This window comes from Oryzias melastigma, linkage group LG9, assembly GCF_002922805.2.
Source record: "Oryzias melastigma strain HK-1 linkage group LG9, ASM292280v2, whole genome shotgun sequence".
NCBI classification, from domain to species: Eukaryota; Metazoa; Chordata; class Actinopteri; order Beloniformes; family Adrianichthyidae; genus Oryzias; species Oryzias melastigma.
The window spans coordinates 15583719-15603089 of NC_050520.1; the positions used below are offsets into that span (position 1 = coordinate 15583719).

The 19371-nt window shown below is 37.2% G+C and overlaps 1 protein-coding gene across 1 annotated transcript in view; it reads left to right on the forward strand.

The window, feature by feature from the left end:
• The window catches only part of slc9a7 (solute carrier family 9 member 7), a 34545-nt gene that overhangs the window by 6278 nt on the left and 8896 nt on the right, over positions 1-19371 (forward strand). Inside the window, exons 4-13 of the mRNA XM_024279463.2 lie at positions 5537-5613; positions 5713-5825; positions 6613-6718; positions 8491-8632; positions 8735-8840; positions 9686-9774; positions 10155-10268; positions 10342-10453; positions 10547-10700; positions 17116-17179. Of these exons, the coding sequence (XP_024135231.1) occupies positions 5537-5613; positions 5713-5825; positions 6613-6718; positions 8491-8632; positions 8735-8840; positions 9686-9774; positions 10155-10268; positions 10342-10453; positions 10547-10700; positions 17116-17179 (1077 nt within the window). The remainder of the gene's footprint in view (positions 1-5536; positions 5614-5712; positions 5826-6612; positions 6719-8490; positions 8633-8734; positions 8841-9685; positions 9775-10154; positions 10269-10341; positions 10454-10546; positions 10701-17115; positions 17180-19371) is intronic.

Consider the following 19371-nt stretch of genomic DNA (forward strand, 5'->3'; position numbering starts at 1 on the left):
TTCAGGTGTAGTGCACTGGTATAATGTCAACCATAGCAACAATGAAATTCCAAGTGGAACAAAAATAAGTTCCGTCCATTTTTACAAAGCTTTTCACTGATTAACACCAAAATATATCTTCATATATTGACTGTAAAATGACTCATTTTTCTTAAATGATTACTGTATTTGACAACATTAGATCTATTGTTATTAATTTTAATTCTAATCATATTATAGCATGCTGACTGTTTTTACAAACATTAGTGAAAGAATGTTCTCCTGTCAGGAGATCAGTGAATTCCAGTGTAGAACTGTCATAGGATGCCACCAGTGCAACAAATCCAGTCATGAAATTTCCTAAATATTCCACTGTCAGCTCTATCCTAACAAAATGGAAGAGTTTGGGAACAACAGCAACTCAGTCACCATGTGGTCAATCACATAAACTGATGTAGAGGTCAGCAGATGCTGAAGTGTAAAGATGTCGCCGACTTTCTGCACAGTTACTACAGAGCTCCAACCTTCATGTGACCTTCAGATTAGTCCTAGAACAGAACGCAGAGAGCTTCATGGAATGGGTTTCAAAGGCCGAGCAGTTGCATCCCAGCCACACATCACTAAGTGCAATGCAAAGATGCAGTGATGTAAAGCACGCCGTCACTGGACTCTAGAGCAGTGGAGACGCCTTCTCTGGAGCGATGAATCACAATTTTCCATCTGGAAATCTGATGGACCAGTCGGGGTTTGGAGGTTGCAGGAGAACGGGACATTTCAGATCGCATTGGTGGAGGAGGAATGATGGTGTGGGCTTGTTTTTCAGGAGTTGGGCTTGGCCCCTTAGTTCCAGTAAAGGAAGTTTAAATGCTTCAGGACACCAAAACATTTTGGTCGATTCCATGCTCTTGTGGGAACAGTTTGGAGCAGCCCCTTCCTCTTCCAACATGTCTGTGCACCCCAAAGCAAGGTCCATAGAGACATGGAGGACTGAGTCTGCACGAAGTCCTGACCTGAACCCCATAGAACACCTTTGGGATGAATTAGAGCAGAGACTGAGAGCCAGGCCTTCTCCACCAACATCAGTGTGTGACCTGACCAATGAGCTTTTGGAAGAATGGTCCAAAATTCCTATAAACACACTCCTCAACCTTGTTGACAGCCTTCCCAGAAGAGTTGCAGCTGGAATAGCTTCAAAAGGTGGACCCACATCATATTGAACTCTATGGGTTAGGAATGGGATGAGACTTTAGTTCATATGTGAGTCAAGGCAGATGAGCCAATACTTTTGGTAATATAGTGTATGTTAATCATTAATATGTTGGTTTGTACGGCAATGTTTGAATAAGCTGTTGTTCCTTATCCAGGACACTTACAGACATCAACAAGATTTTCAAAAAGTAAAAACATATGTCGGATGTTTTGCTTTAGCTGCTGGAGGTCATTTTTGGAAGTTAAAGGGTTAGGGAACAAAAACACAACGATGAAGAAGAGCACGGATTCAACAGCCTCTGAGGTCTGGGGTGCAACATTTCTGATTAAGAGCTGTAGATCTTCAGGTTCTGTTGGAACTTTTTTTCTCTCGAACAGTCTTGGATTGAGAAATAGATTTGAGACCTGAGCTTTAGGACTTTCTTAAAACCATCCCCATTGTTGTGTTTTTTTCCATCCCTGTTAACAAACGAAATATGATCTTGTCTTCTTCTTATTGTCAGACTTGTGGTAGCAAAGACTTTTAAACTCCAGAGTGGTGGTTATAAAGAGCCACAGGGACATTTTGTGGCCAAAGACACTTTCTTGTTTCACAAAGAAGGTCCTTGAATGTATCATTTGATATGTTCTTTTTGACCTGAGCAGAAAACTGACAATGTGGCACTCATCCAACATCAGTGCCTGACCTCCACACAACAAATTTACCAAACTGAAGCACTTCAGATGGAAAATCTTCAAGAATGCTTGTGCACTCCAAAAGCCCCTTTGGAAAAAGTAAAAAAAAGTTTTTGAAGTGTATAAATAGGCGCAACAATAAGGTGTAATGATAAGGGCTGGGTATTGCCATTTCCAGAATTAATTCGATTTGATTCAACAGAGCCTGGATCAAATCAATTCAGTTTATTCAGATTCTTTAGATCCACTGGTTTCAATTTGATTTAATTCAATTTTGAGTTTGCATGGTTTACATATTTAGACATATTTGTTTAGGAATACTAGATAATCTATATATGTTTAGAAGATTTTTATATTAATGTGATACAGTTCACATCATGTAAAATATATTAGTGAAATACTAATGATTGTTAATATCATACAGTTTTACATGGATTCTCAATCAGAGAAGCTCCAACGGTTGTTCTGCTTCTCCTAGAGACTGTTCCAGTTTGGCCACTAGGTGGCGATTGTGCTATAGCATTACAGCTAATAACAGAAGAAGAAGACAGTATGAGCAAAAACTGTGTTTTTGACCACAACTGGTTACTTTAAAAAATACATATTTTTAAAAGAGTTTAGAAAATTCATGTCTGTGTGAGTAAAGATGTTCATTTAGTCAGCAATGTCTGTTTAGGTCGACAGAGCGCTAGCATTAGCCATCTTATGGGAAATCCCATTATTCATTAGCATCAATCGAGCAGACTTTAGCATCATGTGTTGGATTGATCTCTACTTTTGATCTATTAGCTCAGATCGATTGATCGATTTTTACCAACCCAGCTAACAAGTGGATTAAGGACAAAGCCTCATAATATTTCACAATTTTCCATGTTATTTTGGGGGAAGTATTGAAATACTGGGATGGTTGTGATGAATATCTTGGAGGCTGTTTGAAAAAAATGTTGTAACTCCTGTAAAAGAAGGGGTTTGCATGTTTTTGTGGGAAGAGTTCACCCGGATGGTATTTGCTGAGTCAAACAGTCATCTTCAGGAAATGGTAAAAGAGCCCCCATCGCCACTAAAAAGCATGCACTAAGACAAAATATCAAAAGGAAGATTTAGTCAAACCGTCAGGCAGAATGAGATGAAATGTTTCATTAATTTGCCCAAATAAACAAGCTAAACTGTCATGCTTGGATTTCAACACTTCTTTTTTCATGGTGTCTGTGTGGAAAAGGCCTGTTTCCTGCTGAAAATCTGACTCAACATTTTTTGCGTCTCTGCACACATCAGGCAGATAATGACCCAGAGAGGCTTCTGGGTTTAGCTGCCCGCTAGTTTTGCAAACGGTCCATTAAAAGTTAAAATCGCATCAGCTGTTACGCACCTAAGTGTGTGAAATTTGTTTTCTGCATTAGACCCATCCCCTGGGGTGAGTTGCAGACACAGCCGCATCCGGAGAACCATGTGGTGATTTAACCCCCCAATCCAACCATTTAATGCTGAGTGTGACGTAAGGAGACATTGTGTAGCATGTTTAGAGTCTTAGGTTTGACTCTGCCTGGATTTAAACGTTCAACCCTACAGCTTGAGGCCGGACACTCTACTACACGCGTGTCAAATTCTATCCGGCCCTCCAGATCATTTTATTTTAATGTTATTAATGGACCGATGTCATCTTGCGTCTTTTTCTAACTTTTATAATTTTGACAAAATATAATTTTATGAAGAGTAAAATATTGGAAGTTATTTAAAAAATTAAGTTTATTCATTCTGGAATATATTTCCTGCCTTTTTATTTTTCATAATTATGTCAAAAAGTTACGGTCTTAAAGTTTGAAAAAATCTGCTAGTTTTTTTTTTTTTTACTATTGTGACATTTACTAAGATTTTTAGGCTATTTTGGAGTTTAGCTAATCTTTTAGCTACATGCTTTCTATTTTCAATAATTTATGGCTTTGTTGTTTTTTAAGGTGTTATGGAGTTTAGCCAGTATTTCAGCTACATGCTAGCTATATTGGCTAACTGAGGCTTTTTAAAGAAGTTTTTTGGGCTGTTTCTGAGTTAGGCTAATTTTTTTTTATCTGTTTTGGCTCATTTAGGCTATTTCAGTTTTTAAGGCTATTTTGAAGTTTAGCTATTTTTTTCAGGTATACATTCTGGCTATTTTGGCTAACCTGTTTTTTTTTTATTTTTTGCACGGTGGAGCAGTGGTTAGCGCTCTTGCCTCACAGCGAGAAGGCCCCAGTTCGACTCCCGGCTGGGACCTTTCTGTGTGGAGTTTGCATGTTCTCTCCGTGCATGCGTGGGTTTTCACCGGGGACTCCGGCTTCCTCCCACCGTCCAAAAACATGCTTCATAGGTTAATTGGTGACACTAAATTGCCCCTAGGTGTGAATGTGTGTGTGATTGAGGCCCTGCGACAGACTGGCGACCTGTCCAGGGTGTACCCCGCCTTCGCCCTTCAGTAGCCGGGATAGGCTCCGGCACCCCCGCGACCCCGAAAGGGAAGAAGCGGTCAGGAAAATGGATGGATGGATGGATGCTAATTTGGCATTTAGATAATATTTTAGCTGGCTATCAACTTCAGCGTTTTCAGCTATCAGGCTCAGCATTTTTAGGTATCAATTTTTGCTTTTTCAGCATTGAACTTCAACGTTTTCAGCTACCAGCTTCAGGGTTTTCAGCTATCAATTTCAGCGTTTTCAGCTATCAGCTTCAGCGTTTTCAGCTATCAGCTTCAGCGTATTCAGCTATCAATTTCAGCGTATTCAGCTATCAATTTCAGTGTTATTAGCTTCAGCGTTTTCAACTACCACCTTCAGTGTTTTCAGCTATCAGCTTCAGGGTTTTTAGCTATCAATTTCAGCGTTTTCAGCTATCAGCTTCAGCGTTTTCAGCTATCAGCTTCAGGGTTTTTAGCTATCAATTTCAGCGTTTTCAGCTTCAGCGTTTTCAGCTATCAATTTCAGCGTTTTCAGCTTCAGCGTTTTCAGCTATCAATTTCAGTGTTTTCAGCTATCAATTTCAGCGTTTTCAGCTATCAATTTCAGCGATTTCAGCTATCAATTTCAGCGATTTCAGCTATCAATTTCAGCGTTTTCAGCTATCAGCTTTAGGGTTTTTAGCTATCAATTTCAGCGTTTTCAGCTATCAATTTCAGCGTTTTCAGCTATCAGCTTCAGCATTTTTAGCTACCACCTTAAGTGTTTTTAGCTATCAGCTTCAGCGTTTTTAGCTATCAGCTTCAGCGTTTTCAGCTATCAATTTCAGTGTTTTCAGCTATCAGCTTCAGCGTTTTCAGCTATCAATTTCAGCGTTTTTAGCTATCAGCTTCAGCGTCTTCAGCTATCAATTTCAGCATCTTTAGCTATCAGTTTTAGCATCTTCAGTGACAAATTCAGTTTACAGCGTTCACACTAGTATTATCGCAGGTAATGCTATATATCTAGTTCATAACCGTGTTAAAAAGTTACGGTTTTAAAGTTTTTAAAATGTAGTTTTAGTGTTCAATAAATGTTTATCCTGTTTGTCCCGCGACCTGTGTTTTGGATTTTGGCCCCTTGTGTGATTGAGTTTGACAGCCCTGCTCTACTACAAGGCCAGTGAACTGGTCATCCGCTGCATGTTTGCATTTCTAACTGATGTAACTTCTGGCAGTTTTTAACGTTGCGCCTCTTTTCCGCTCCAGAGACATTTCTTCAGGAACCTGGGCTCCATCATAACATACGCGTTCCTCGGCACTGCCATCTCATGCTTTGTCATCGGGTAAGTCCTCTAGTTGGTCATGAAGCAGGAGTCAGGTATTTGTTAAAGAAATCTGTGACTTGTCTGCAGCTTGATTGCCTCTCCTCTGGTTGTCTGCAGGAACATGATGTACGGCGTGGTGATGCTGATGAAAGCAGTTGGTCAACTGACCGACAAGTTCTACTACACGGACTGCCTTTTCTTTGGTGCCATCATTTCTGCCACAGACCCGGGTACGACGCACGCTGAACTGATCAGGGAAAAGCTCATGACGGCACGCGCCCAATGACCAGTAACAGGGGGGAAATCTATGGCCATGAAACAGACATGACTCGTACTGCAGAAACAGGTGGCCTAAAAATAGGAAATGAACATTAATCTTAAGAAGAAAATAACAAAAATATAGTCAAATTATCTGTCCAAGCAGAAAGCCATCTTTACTTTACATTTTTTAAAGTGATTAAAATCTAAAAACAAAAATTCCACATTCTTAAAACTGAACCAAAAATTACAGGGCTTCAGAAAATAAAAAAATTGTGGTTGATTTACTGTAAGAATTTTCTAAAGAAATTGACAACCTTTTTCAACAAATGCAAGACGGTTTGATTTTAAAAGTTTAAAACTAGAATAATTGTGATTTATAAAGCTAGTATGCAAAGAGACAAAAATATGCTTTTAAGAATCATATTTTATTAAAAAATCTTGTTGGAAAACAGAAATTATAAAACAATATGATGTTAAGAGTTGAACGGGAATTTTGATATGATTATTATTCTTTGCCTTTTGCTAAAGTTTATGTGCAGCAATGTTAAAACTTTATCAAATTGATTCAAAGTACTTTATGCACTATAATAATATACAGGTGTAAAATAAGCTATTTGTTCTCACAGGCAAAAGTGAAAAACTAGAATAAATTGACTTTCAGACACTGCAAACTTTGTTTGGATTCCATCAGGAAGTGAATGACTTTACATTTTATTTGGTTTGAAGAGATCGAAAATGTTTTGTGTTCGTTTGTAGTGACAGTGCTGGCCATCTTCAACGAGCTCCATGCAGACGGGGATCTTTACGCTCTGCTGTTTGGAGAAAGTGTGATGAACGATGCAGTGGCCATTGTGCTTTCCTCGTAAGTCCCAGCTCTGCTTTTTCCACTGAACACAAGTAAATACTTCATTTATGTGTTTCTTTTTTTACCTATACAATGACAAAATGAACATATTTTTACATAGACTGAAGAATTTATAGTTTCAATTTGTTCTTAACCAAAGAAGTAGTCCAAAAATAGTAAAATGACACTAATCTTAAGAAGAAAATCACTTGAAAGTCGTGAAATTAGTTGTAAAAAGCAAGTAAATGTTTAAATCTAGAAAAAAATGGGTTTCACACAAGCATTCAAAATGTAAAAAAAAGCATACAAGTTAAAATGTTGGATGGAATTACTAAAAATGTAATTTTATATAGCCTGATATTAAAAGTTTTTGGCTAGTTCTAAGCAAATCATTTGTATTTTGTGGTTTTTAAGTATCTAATTGTAGTTCATTGTGATTACAGTGATGAAAAGCTAGCATCATTAGTGGAAAGGTTCATTTTAGAACAAAATGTGAACAAAATACGAATATAATCTTCGTAAAGTTGGTCAATCTTAATAAATCCTTATCAAATGTAAAACTAGCACCTATTCTTAGAAGATAAATCAAAATTTTTGTTTCTAAAATGATGACTCTAGCTTGTCAACATATATTGAACTTTAAAATAACATCCTTAAAATTGAACAAAAATTTACAGTGCAATTTGAGTTTTTTATTTTTAGCTTAAATTAAGATTTTTTTTTATTGTCAAGAGTGTGAAGCAAAATGATTTTGACTCTTTTTTTATATATATATTAACTTATCTCTAAATCCTAGCTTTGACTGAGACAAAAAATCGTATCTGTGCTGATTTTTGAGAAGTTTGGGAAAGGATTAGAGCAAAGAGAAGGTAAAACAACTAAAAGCATCGGGCATATCTTGAATGTCTAATGTTTAAGATGCAAGTATCAAATAATCTGAAGTGTGAGGCTTCCTGACTGATTTCTTGGGGTCATTTTGGCTGCAGGGAAGGTTCTCCTCGGTTCCAAGTGTTCTCCGTGTGTGGATTACAGCTCTCACCCTGGTTCTGTGGAATCTAAAGCTGCAGAAAAAGCTTTGCCTTTGTTAAGTTTCTTAAGGACTCTTATGAGAATTACTCTTGCCAACAGTAAAGTTGACTTGTGGAGGCAGCTTAGTGATCTTTCCAAAGCTCAAATAAAACTCCAAAAACTTTAATTTACCTCAAGAGAGATTTTTAAGAATGTGGAGCAAAAATCAAAGTGGAATTGAGATGATTTACTGTTACAAAACAATGAGGGGAAATGAGGATTTCTTTACATTTCAGCCACACTCCTGAATTTTACTTTTTCAGATAGGATTTTACTTTTAGGTATTTTTATTTTTTATTTAAAAAAAAACGTAAGTGTGGTTGATAAATCTTGAATATTTTATGGTTTCTTTGCATTTAATTATTTCCCCAGTTTTTGTCACATTCTTTGATATAAGTGGCTTCCAATATTAAATAACTCAAAAATTCAGCAGCACTTTACATATTTTTGAGTTTCTGCTGAATTTTGCACCAATTTGAGAGCAAACTCACGTGGTCTTTATCTCTTCTTTTGGTTACAGAGCGATGGCGCACTGGCGCCCCCTACTGGAAGCTGACAGAAATTAATTTGTGATCAAAAAAGATCAAATAAACAAAAACTAAAATCAAATCAATCTGATGAGTTTGTATTATATTTACTTGTCACTAAAGGGTTTATTTTTTCTATTGTTAACTTGAATGCCAGAAAAATGTTTAACTTTTCCTTTTTTGTGTGTGTTTTAGATCTATTGTAGCCTACCAGCCCAGTGGAGCAAACACACACATGTTTGACGCCTCCGCCTTCTTCAAGTCCGTGGGTGTTTTCTTGGGTATTTTCAGCGGCTCCTTCGTGATGGGGGCCACCACAGGGGTCGTCACTGCTCTCATATCTTTCAGCTGCAGCATGAAATTATTGTTTCGTAGAATATCACTGTGTTTAGTCAGAGAAGAAAGTTTGTGTTGTTCTTTAACCATAACTGGCCTCCACGTCACTAAGTTCACCAAGCTGCACTGCTTCCCGCTGCTGGAGACGGCCCTGTTCTTCCTCATGTCGTGGAGCACCTTCCTGCTGGCCGAGGCCTGCGGCTTCACGGGTGAGACCAAGTCTGCACAAATGTTTCACACTTCTTAAGTGAGAACATACAGGTTTTATGGTCTTTCAGGTTTCAGGATGAGTGAAACTTCTCTGGTTGAAAGATTTCTGCAGAGTTGCTGCACTTTTTTTTTTTTTTGCTGTTTATTAATATTGTTTTAGGTTTAAAGACCCTCTCCAATGAAAATTCTGTTTTTAGTATGTTCTTGTGGCACCTTTCTCATGATGGATGACATATTTTAAGAAAATTCAGCTTAAAATTGCATTTCTGAATATTATTTATCCTAATTGTTGTGAATCAGGAGCAGACCAAAACAACTGTGTTTTCAAATAATAATGTATTTGTGAAATAGAAGCTACAATCAGCAGATCTAAGCAAATACATAATCAGATGGGTGACAGGAAAGGGGGCGGGGTCGCTCTGCACCAGTAGTCCCACCCACAACTCAGAGGCAAATTTCTGATGCAATATGGCTGCTCTGCTGAAACTATTTCCTACAAAGCTAATGTTTTTTTTTTTTTTTACTTTTTTAAAAATATTTGGCTAAAAACAGCATAATCATAATCAAAAGCCCACACTTTTACAATAGATGAATAAATGATCAGAGTGGGTCTTGAAGTACTTATTTTCCATAGAATGGAAAAAACGCAATAAAGTAATTTATTCCAGCTGATTTTTATTTTAACTGAAAACAACAATTTGTTGCAGTAAAAAGCTTTTCCTGTAGAAGTCTGAATGGAGGATTTTTACCATTTAACATAAAACTAAGTTTTTATATTTCAGTATTTGTACATTTAGGTGTAATGCTGAAGGCGGTGTCTTTACATGGTTTTGTTGTGATGCAGGCGTCGTGGCGGTGCTGTTCTGTGGCATCACACAGGCCCACTACACCTACAACAACCTCTCAGGGGAGTCCACCAAGCGCACCAAGCAGGTATGCTCTGAGCCCCCCCCCTCATGCTGCCCCTTTAATCTCCAATTCCCCCTTCCCTGAGTGTTTGAGCGCGACGCTGGAGCCAGATGGCGGCGCGCTCAGCCTGCTGTGACCTTAATCGGGGCGGTCTGAGGACATCCCTCCTGCATGACGGAGAGTGGGGGGGGTCAGTCTTCAGGACAGGATGCAGATTAGCAGGCAGATAACATGACAGATTTAGGATCAGTAAACACACAGACTCTTATTCAGTTTCTTAGAAAAGTTGGATGTTAGAATGAAACTGACTTTAATCTGTGGAGATGTGTCTTCTGTCTCTATTAAACTCGATGTTTGTGAACTTCTGACAATAAAGTGACACACTTTTCATTTCGTACCTGCAGCTCTTTGAGGTCCTTCACTTTCTGGCGGAGAACTTCATCTTCTCCTACATGGGTTTGACTCTCTTCACCTTCCAGAACCACATTTTCAGCCCCATCTTCATCATCGGAGCTTTTGTATCCTTTGAGAGAACCGTTGTTTTAAATGACTAGAAAGGAGCGTTCAGAAACTCTTTGACTCGACTCTCAGCTGGCAATCTTCATTGGACGAGCTCTGAACATCTACCCGCTCTCCTTTCTTCTCAACCTGGGGAGGAGGGTCAAGATCAGAGGAAACTTCCAGCACATGATGATGTTTGCAGGTGTGAAGATGAAGCAAATCTTGTTTTGATCATCAGATCTACGTTCTGCAGTGATTTTTGGATTTTATTTTATTTATTTATTTTCTTGTGCAGGTCTGCGTGGGGCGATGGCGTTCGCTTTGGCTATTCGAGACACCGCCACCTACGCCCGCCAGATGATGTTCACCACCACCCTGCTCATCGTCTTCTTCACCGTTTGGGTGTTTGGGGGTGGAACCACACCCATGCTGTCCTGGCTGCACATCAGGTGAGTATTCCTCTTTAAAACTGGACTCCAGTGCCTTTTAAAGATTTATAACAAATGTCATCTGCTGGTAGATTCCTAGAGAGAATCCAACCATCTCTAAAACTGTATTTGGTTCTCTACTCCAATGAAAGTCTCCTCAAGTGTTTAAAGCTCTTCTTTGGGGGTCTAGTGTTAAACTTATGAACATTTTTCACATTCTGACTACACTTCTCTGCAATTCTTTAAGGCAGAAATTTTTGACATTTTTTCTTTTATTTCATTTTCATTTAGCCTTTAACAATATCACTTTCAGATCTGTCAAAAGTTTTCTTTATGATTTCCGTGGCCTTTTTGTGTGTGTGGTTTGGCAGATATGATACACTTTTACTACTTTTTTCCACTTTTTGTTTCAAAATAATACTAAACAAGCTTACTAGAATGCAAAACTTACCAAAAAAGTTATACTCTGATCCTCTTTTGATCGGTTTTCAAAGCATTTTTAGTAGTTTTTTAAAGTATGATTATGCCAAAATAAAAAAAAATAAAAAAATGAAAACAAAAAAATGTTTTCTTGGACATAATTTCTGCAGAGTGGCAGGAGTTTATTTTTGACACATAGTGAGCCTGCCCTCATTTCCCATCATCTATCTGTGCACACTAACTCTAGCTCAAGGGTCTGTAACCTTTAATGCTGAAAGAGCCTTTTGGTCCAGGTTCTTATGGACCAAAACTCAGCGTGAGCTCCAAAGTTTCATATTAAAGTTAGAAAAAATACAGTTCATTTATGTTTTTGAGGCAATTAAGTTTGTTTTATAAAATATAGCTTTGAAATTTTCTCATTATAGCTCCTTCAAGTTCCTTTCAAAATAAAACCCTGTTTTTTATTTAGATCCTCCAGCTGCAGCCGATTTACTTCAATTAAAAATGCAAGAAACATGAGATTTTCTATTATTGACTTTTGTGTTCCTTCACCCTTTTTCTTCTTTTACTATTGAATAAAAACATGATAACATTTGTGTAGAATCTAAATTATTTTAAAATCTATACATGTAAATGTAATAATATTGCTCTGATTATAAACCACTTTGACAGTAGATTAAACCTTTTACTGTTATTTTAATCAGTTATCCCTATCTGACATGTCAAAAATCTAAACATTAATTAATTAGTTAAGTTTGAAGTTTCTTCAAAGCCAAAGAGCCACAATGAAGGACTAAAGGAGCCTCATGTGGCTCCAGAGCCTCAGGTTTCAGACCCTTTATGACCCCAAGCTAACATTAGCGATGCAACAAAATAGATAAACAATATAGGAGCTATCCAGCCAGACAGTTTAGATCCAGATTCCAGCTCAGGCGAGGAAAACAAAGACATTCATGGGTCTATTTGTCTGCAAGTGGATGGATCAAAATGGAGCGGAGCAGGGAGCTTGTGGCCTCTCGATTGTAGCTTCTATGTCACAGCTACAAGCGTTTTCAGATGATTCACCACGATTTGGATGGAGAAGTACTTGGAAACCCAATTTTAATCTTCATTTTCTTATTTCATGTTCTCCATCATGAGAAAAATGCCACGAGAACATCATAAAAACACTATTTTTCATGGAGTGAGTCTTTAAGCATCTCTGCTTCATTGGGGTCCTCAAAACACAACTGATAAACAGAAGATAAGCATTTGAAGACGACTGAGATGATGTGAGAAGAAAGAAGATAATGGCAGAAATCTGTATCTAAAACACAACAAGACTCTGCTTTGTTTTCATTTCAAGTTCAGAGAAACATTTATTTCCAAATTGTCGATAATCCATCAGATCGTCCTTTCGTTGTTGTTCCCTCATCACCATCATGAGTGAAATATTTCGCCATTCCTGTAATTATCACAGCTTTTAGAATTCAAGTTATTTAAAAATAATAGTAGATTAGTGTTTGTGCAATTGAGAAATCAAAGTAAAATTCACACCATGGTTGCAGTGCAATCAGGCACAAAAGAACTGATGTAAACATTCATTCAGGGGGTGTTATCATGAAGTTGAGTCACGACAACTGGATTTAAAATCTTCTTCCTTGACACATTTCATTTCAAGAAAACTGTATTTAAGAAGACTTTAATTCCATTTGCAATGACTCAATGTCGAGCTGATAATATCTAGTTTAGTTGCTAGGCAGCCAGCAGATGGAGCCATAAATCTCCGCTCCTGCCGCCCCTCTCTTCTTCATGCAGAGCATGGCTGCAGCTCCAGTAATTTGATTTAATGGCAGCGCGACCGAATGAAACTCAGCCTTTGCTTCATTTCCTGTCCGACCAGGACGAGAGCATCTATTTATCACGATAAAGCGGATTATCTGCTTCACAACAGCAGCAGGCCGAGTGACTGAGCTCTGCTTAACACCAGGAAACTCAGGCCAGGCAAAATACACAATAGTATGCAGCAGTTCCAGTTGGTGTCAATACCTGTATCATTTAAAAAGTGAAGGTATTTGTAGATCTATGAGATTCTTTTTTTATTTTTCCTTGTGTCGCTATGAGTCATTCAGAGCTTTACTTGTTTGATGCATTCATGAAACCCAATTTTCTTCTGTTGCTTTGATTGACTGTCAGTATGAACCATGAATCATCTTCTGAGGAGGAAAAAACACTCCAACAAGACACACCTTTGTGCTTTTCCCTTTTTTAGTTAATAGTCATGTTCCATTGTGATGCCAAACAGACTAAAGTTGCTCAACTTTGACTTCCATTATTTTGATGGCTTTTTATGTTTATTCAAAATTTCAAGCAAAGATATTTCAGAATCACATCAGAATGAGGAAGAAATGTGATTGAAGTGACTTAGTTTACTGAGGAATTTTAGGCTAATTAAGAGTTCAGCTAGTATTTGAACATTGAGCTAGTTTTTTGGGGGCTAATTTGGCCTCTAATTAGTTTGGCTAATACTTTATCAATATGCTAACATTTTTGGCTAGTTTGTTATCCACTGGAATTTTTAGGCTAATTTGGAGTTTACCAAATAATCTAGCAACACGTTGACGTTTTCGGCTAATTTATTATCTATTGGAGTTTTTAGGCTAATTTAGAGTTTAGCTTTTATTTTAGCAACATGCTAACATTTTGGGCTGATTTAACTTACTGAGGAATTTTATGCTAATTTGGAGTTCAGCTAGTAATTAAGCAGCGAGCTAGATTTTTCACTAATTTGGCCTCTACTAAAGGTAAACGGTAAAAACGCTAAAATAAAGGAACAGGAGATCGGCATCATGGCATCTGCAGAAACTGATTTTGTCATGTCATTATGGATCAAACTCTCTAAGGAATGTTTCCAGTACCTTGTTGAATTTATACCACCAAGGATTATGGTAGTTTAAAAGGTAAAAGGGGCTCCAACCCAGTAATAGCAAGACGTATCTAACGAAACAGAAAGATTTTTGTCACTTCTTTTGTTCAGCTGACCTTATAACTGCTGATTGAAATTAGTTTCAGTACATTAAAAAAAAACAAATTATTTAAAAATCCTCAAATTCTAATAACCATAACAATCAACCTGATTGTAATAATCATTCTTGTCTTAACCTCTTGACTCCTGAATTTGTTTCCAGCACTGAAAAGAAAAACTTGTTTTTTTCTTTCAAGTAAAAGCTAAAATTAAGGTAATTTTGGAACCAAACATGTCACGTTGTTAAAGTCAAATGAAGTGAAGAAAATCTTAAATGGGAATACTTTAGTAAAATATTTTCACTAGAGACAAACAAATTTGGTTTATAAATAGCTAAAAAAAAACCGAGTCAATTTGATTTATTTTGTGTTCATAATGTGGATAAATTTTAAACTAAAACAAATCAAGCAGAATTAGAATCCAGACATAATTTTTCAGAAAAGGCACATAAATTCTGAACGGTTTCAGCTGCATGTCTGTTAACAACTGCTGCAACAAAATCCCAGCTGCTAAAAATATGAGTGCATATGTGTTTTTGTCTTCCTTCTGCTTTTATTTTGCTGCTAATGGAAAACCTCCTTCCTGTTGGCATGACCATAAATAAATCGTTTTCTGTGAAGAAGCTAATTGTCATCTGATTACACTCAAATATGAACTGAAATCAAAGTATTGAGGCAGATAAATGCGTTCAATCGATAAGTGACGAGAGGAGTGTTCAGAACGAAGCCCCACATGCATCTGAATTATGTCATTGAGTAAAAATGTTCATGTCTGTGTCTGAACATCTGCTAAGCCTGCAGAGCCCAGATTGAGGATTAGTGGATGTCCCCAAAGCAGGGGATTATGTTTGGCCCGGATCGTTGCCATTCGCTGTTTTTGGTCACTTTTCTCTGCTCCCATTCCTCCTGCTTCTTCAGAGTGACATGAATATGCTAGTTTGTCTTTTTTTTTTAATCCAGAACCCCCTCTAGAACCATATAATCATAATCTGATGGGAATAAATGTGTTTTAGAGACTTGTTGATCCACCATGAACCTCACAGTTTGCCATTTATTTTCACACAAACTTTTATTACAGAAGATTTTACTTTAATGTGTTTAGTTCAAACTCTTCAGATGCTCCACGATTTTTATCTCGTTGATTTATTTGTTCCTAAGTAACAACCCTACTGAAAAGGAATATGTGATAGATTAAGAGAGAGGAGTCAATATTTTCTCAATTTGGATTAAAGATTTGCAGTAAAATTACAATTTACAACTTGTTGAAGTATTTTTTTTTCGTGAAGATGACCTTCAGCTTCAATCCCCGGAGCTTCTCTGATGTTTGAGCTGCTCTGGCGGGCATCACAGGGTGAATTTGTCTGCTCGTTGACCCTAAAGGGATCTTTCCCGTCTGTGACATTTGTGGAAACATCTAAAGATGACCACACGCTCTGCTGACGCTCCAATATGTCAGATATGAGCTACTGTTTACACCTGACCGAATTCACCTCACCCCTCCTTCCAAAGGTTAGGTTTTGTTCAAAGATTTTCATTTTCAACTTGAGGCTTTTAATGTGAAAATCAAAAGAGGAAACTGTAATGAAAGAAGTTATTGTTGTTTAGCAGCTGAAAAAAATGTTTTGAACAAAGAAAATCCAACATGTGAAGTGTTTTTTTTTGTAAAAGTATTGCAAAAACACTTAACAATATGTACAAGAAGATAAGGAAATGCTCTATCAAAATAAAAGCCTGGATTGTAGCTGCTGCAGGTTGGATGACCATCTGAGCATGTTGCAGCAGACTTGTGCTGATGTTCTTGAGATTGAAATCATTCTGATTCCAGCAGATTTTCTGGAGGTAGATTTAGGAGACAAGTTTGATGAGAAATTAGGATGTTTAAGCTTCCATGAGGATGTGGAGGTGGGACGAGCGAGCTGCTGAGATTTCAGATGAGCTGAATATGTTGACGTTCTGCTCTTTGGTTCTCGCCACGGTTTGATCAGGTGAATTTTCCTGCTTGAAGCCTCTGACCTCACATCCTTTGTTCTTTTGTTGAGACTTGCTGCTTTCTCATGTGAAGTCTGTGAAGCTCCGCCTCTTTTTGTAGACCCACTGGTTGATTCTGGGTTGAGTATGATGAAAAGAGTATTTTTGGTGTTTTTAACATCATCTTGTAGCATTTTTCTCATGATGGAGTACATGGATAAAAAAAGTTAAACTAAAAATGTCATTTCTGAGTATCTATTTTTATTCAAATCACTGTGAATCAGGAATAGATGAAAAATAACCTTTGGAAAAATAGACGTAGAAAATACGCTGAGCTCCCTGCTCTGCTTGCAACAAGGAAAGGAAGAGGGGCGGGGTTGCTTCTAGTCAACAGTCCCAACTCAGACGTGAATTTTAAATGAACTACTGAGAAAAAAATCCCTAGAACAACAGACAGATTTGTCTTATTATAATTATGATACAATTAGAAATAAAAGACTACTGGGAACACTTTGAAAATAGATCAAATATGATTGAGGTGGGACTTTAAGTTGTTGATACTTTTTTTTTAAGCAGATAAAAGTCCATGACTGCACCCGACTGTAGCTGAGGTTCCCCTTCATAATCAGTGTTACTTATGTACATTTTCAAATGGTTGCAGTATTTTAAAACACACTTTATTTATTTATTTATTTTTGTGATTTAGATGAAAAGTTGTAGGCACCATCATCACCAAGACAAAATCCTCATATGGGTGAAATCGTACTTTGCAATGAAGTCAATTTTGATTGAAGCAGAAGGGTTCAAGCTGGTTCTACTGAACCACTTGGAAGTATTCCCCTCGTTCTGGAGGTTCTGGAGATTCTCAGAAACTCTTCCTTCCTTTCTTAGAGGAAGACTTTTCTGCCAGAACTCTTAAATATTTAGAGATTGACAGTCGTCCAAATTTTTCAAATGTCTGTTCTACCCTCCAAATATGTGAAATCTTTCATTTTCCAACGGTTTCCTTTTTGTTTTCATTTTTCTAATCTCCATATTGTCACAGAGTTGGAGTGGATCCAGATCAAGACCTGCAGCCTTCTGCAGACAGTTTCCAGGTCCTGCAGGGGGTGAGTTTCCTGTGTTCTGCTGCTTCATGTGGATCATTTTGAAGCCTAAACATGTGTAAACACAAGGTCGCAGCAGCTGTTTCCATCATTCCTGAGTTCTAACTGTTAAGATGACTGGATGTGGATCTGCGACACATCCTCCACTGCAGGGGCATTATGACAGATTGCCTCGAGCTTCAGAACCTGTCTGTCTGGATGCTTGTTGGACGGTTGTTTAAATTAGCTCTGTCGTCCTATAGCACTTATTTTAACCATTTCTCACCTGGTGTTCTATGGCAGATTAGGATGTTTGAAGAAACGTTCCCATTTGTGACACAGTTTAAATGAAAATTTGGAAAAGTTTGATGGAGTGTTGCTCTGTTCTTCAGCACTAAAGCACAGAGCAGACTTTAACTGACAAGTGGTTTCATAACACTGCTGAGAAGAAACACAATGGAGGATAAACAAAACATATCTCTATAATTGGTTATTCATTGTGTTTACTTTGATCATAAAGCTGTTTGTGAGACGACCACACTGCTGAGGAGAGGAGCTGCTATCTGTATATCTTTGTTTTCAACCTAAATCAATGACGATAAACATTTATTCAGTTTTAAAAATGAAGCATTGTGAGCAGCAGCTCTCTACTATCAATGGAACCCACTATTATTGTGGAGCTGGCTATTAAAATGATTGTGCATTTTGTGGTACAAGCACCACATTTGGCCTGATTGTAGCCGATGGGCCCCTGTTTAAGAACAGAATGTTTAACAAGGTTTTAAAGTATCTATAAAATAGTGTTCTGTTGGTAACTTTCAAGCTAAAAGCTGCATTTTGTGCAGTCCATATTTTTGATACTTGGGCAAAAAAATGGACAGTGGGACATTCTATCACACTGTATGGTCACATGACTTTGCTAAATTCAAAGTGTTTCCACACATTGGACTGGAATGGTGGTTGATCATTTTTTGCTGCATCTCATATACGTTGTCCGGTGTGATGACACTTTATATGTTATAGTAAACCTACAGTGGCTCAACTCAAATGGTTCTTTCCAATATCAATTCAGTTAAGCACATTTTGAAAATATTTTTAATGGTATAGTTCGATTCTGCCTCAGACGGATCGATCTGGTTGGATTGCAGGATTAGAAATCGATTCAGTTTGTAACAAAAGAGCATTTTGGCCGCCATCTTTAAAAATGGCCACCATTTAGCAGTTTTATCGATGGCCGTCAGAATTCCTTCACTATTCACTGTTTAGTGTGTTCTTCATTTTGTAGTGCTGTCCAAATCTACAATTCCAAAATCCAGTGCACTAGAGATTCTCCAGAAGTCTTTGTTAAAAACTAGCGTGTATCGATGCTCACTAGATTAGCGAATATAGACCACAATGCATTGCGTTTGAACAATTTTTTTGGGAAAATAAATATTTACCGTAAATGTAAATTTTTAACATACCATCCATCAGAACATAGTGAAGTCACAAATAGACGTTTGTATTGATTTCACTTTGTGAAATTGGTGATGTCATATCAGCCATTTAGGGAAAAAAAAGTAGTGAGTATGGTGTCTAAATTGATTTTAAAATCTAAGGCACTAGGTAGTCCTGTACTGTATTTTTTTTTTTTTTTTTAGCAGTTGGGAATTACAGGGAGAATTCAGACATAGCCCATGATATTTTTTCCTCAATTTTTCAAAGCACATCCATGGAAAATCTGGTGCTTGTACCACAAAATGCACAATTTATCAACCTAACCAGCTTTGGTATTAGCTGATAGAAAAAATAAGATAATTGTTTTAAACTTTAAAGAAGTTATGGTCTTTTTTTTTCTTCTCATTTTTATTCATTAATAAAAAAACATACAATATAAACTTAAGTTGTAAACTCAAGCATGATGGAAAGGGGAAAAAAATGAATAGGGGACGGAAAGAAGAAAAACTTATTTTGTCTGCCCTTTTTAACAATCAATAAATCAATCAATGAAAGAAGAAAGATACAGATACACAAGCATTCAGCCGATTTAGTAAACAATAAGAGAAGATTGGGAAAGAAAAAAAACAAAATCTTATAACTACAACATCAACCAGTGTGAGATGAACATCATACTTCTGGGATGAGTGTTTTTTTTTTGTACTTTTTAATCAATTCCTATGAGTCTGAAATGATTGTTTAGGTTCTGTGAATGGTTTTGTAGGATAAAAATGTTGTAC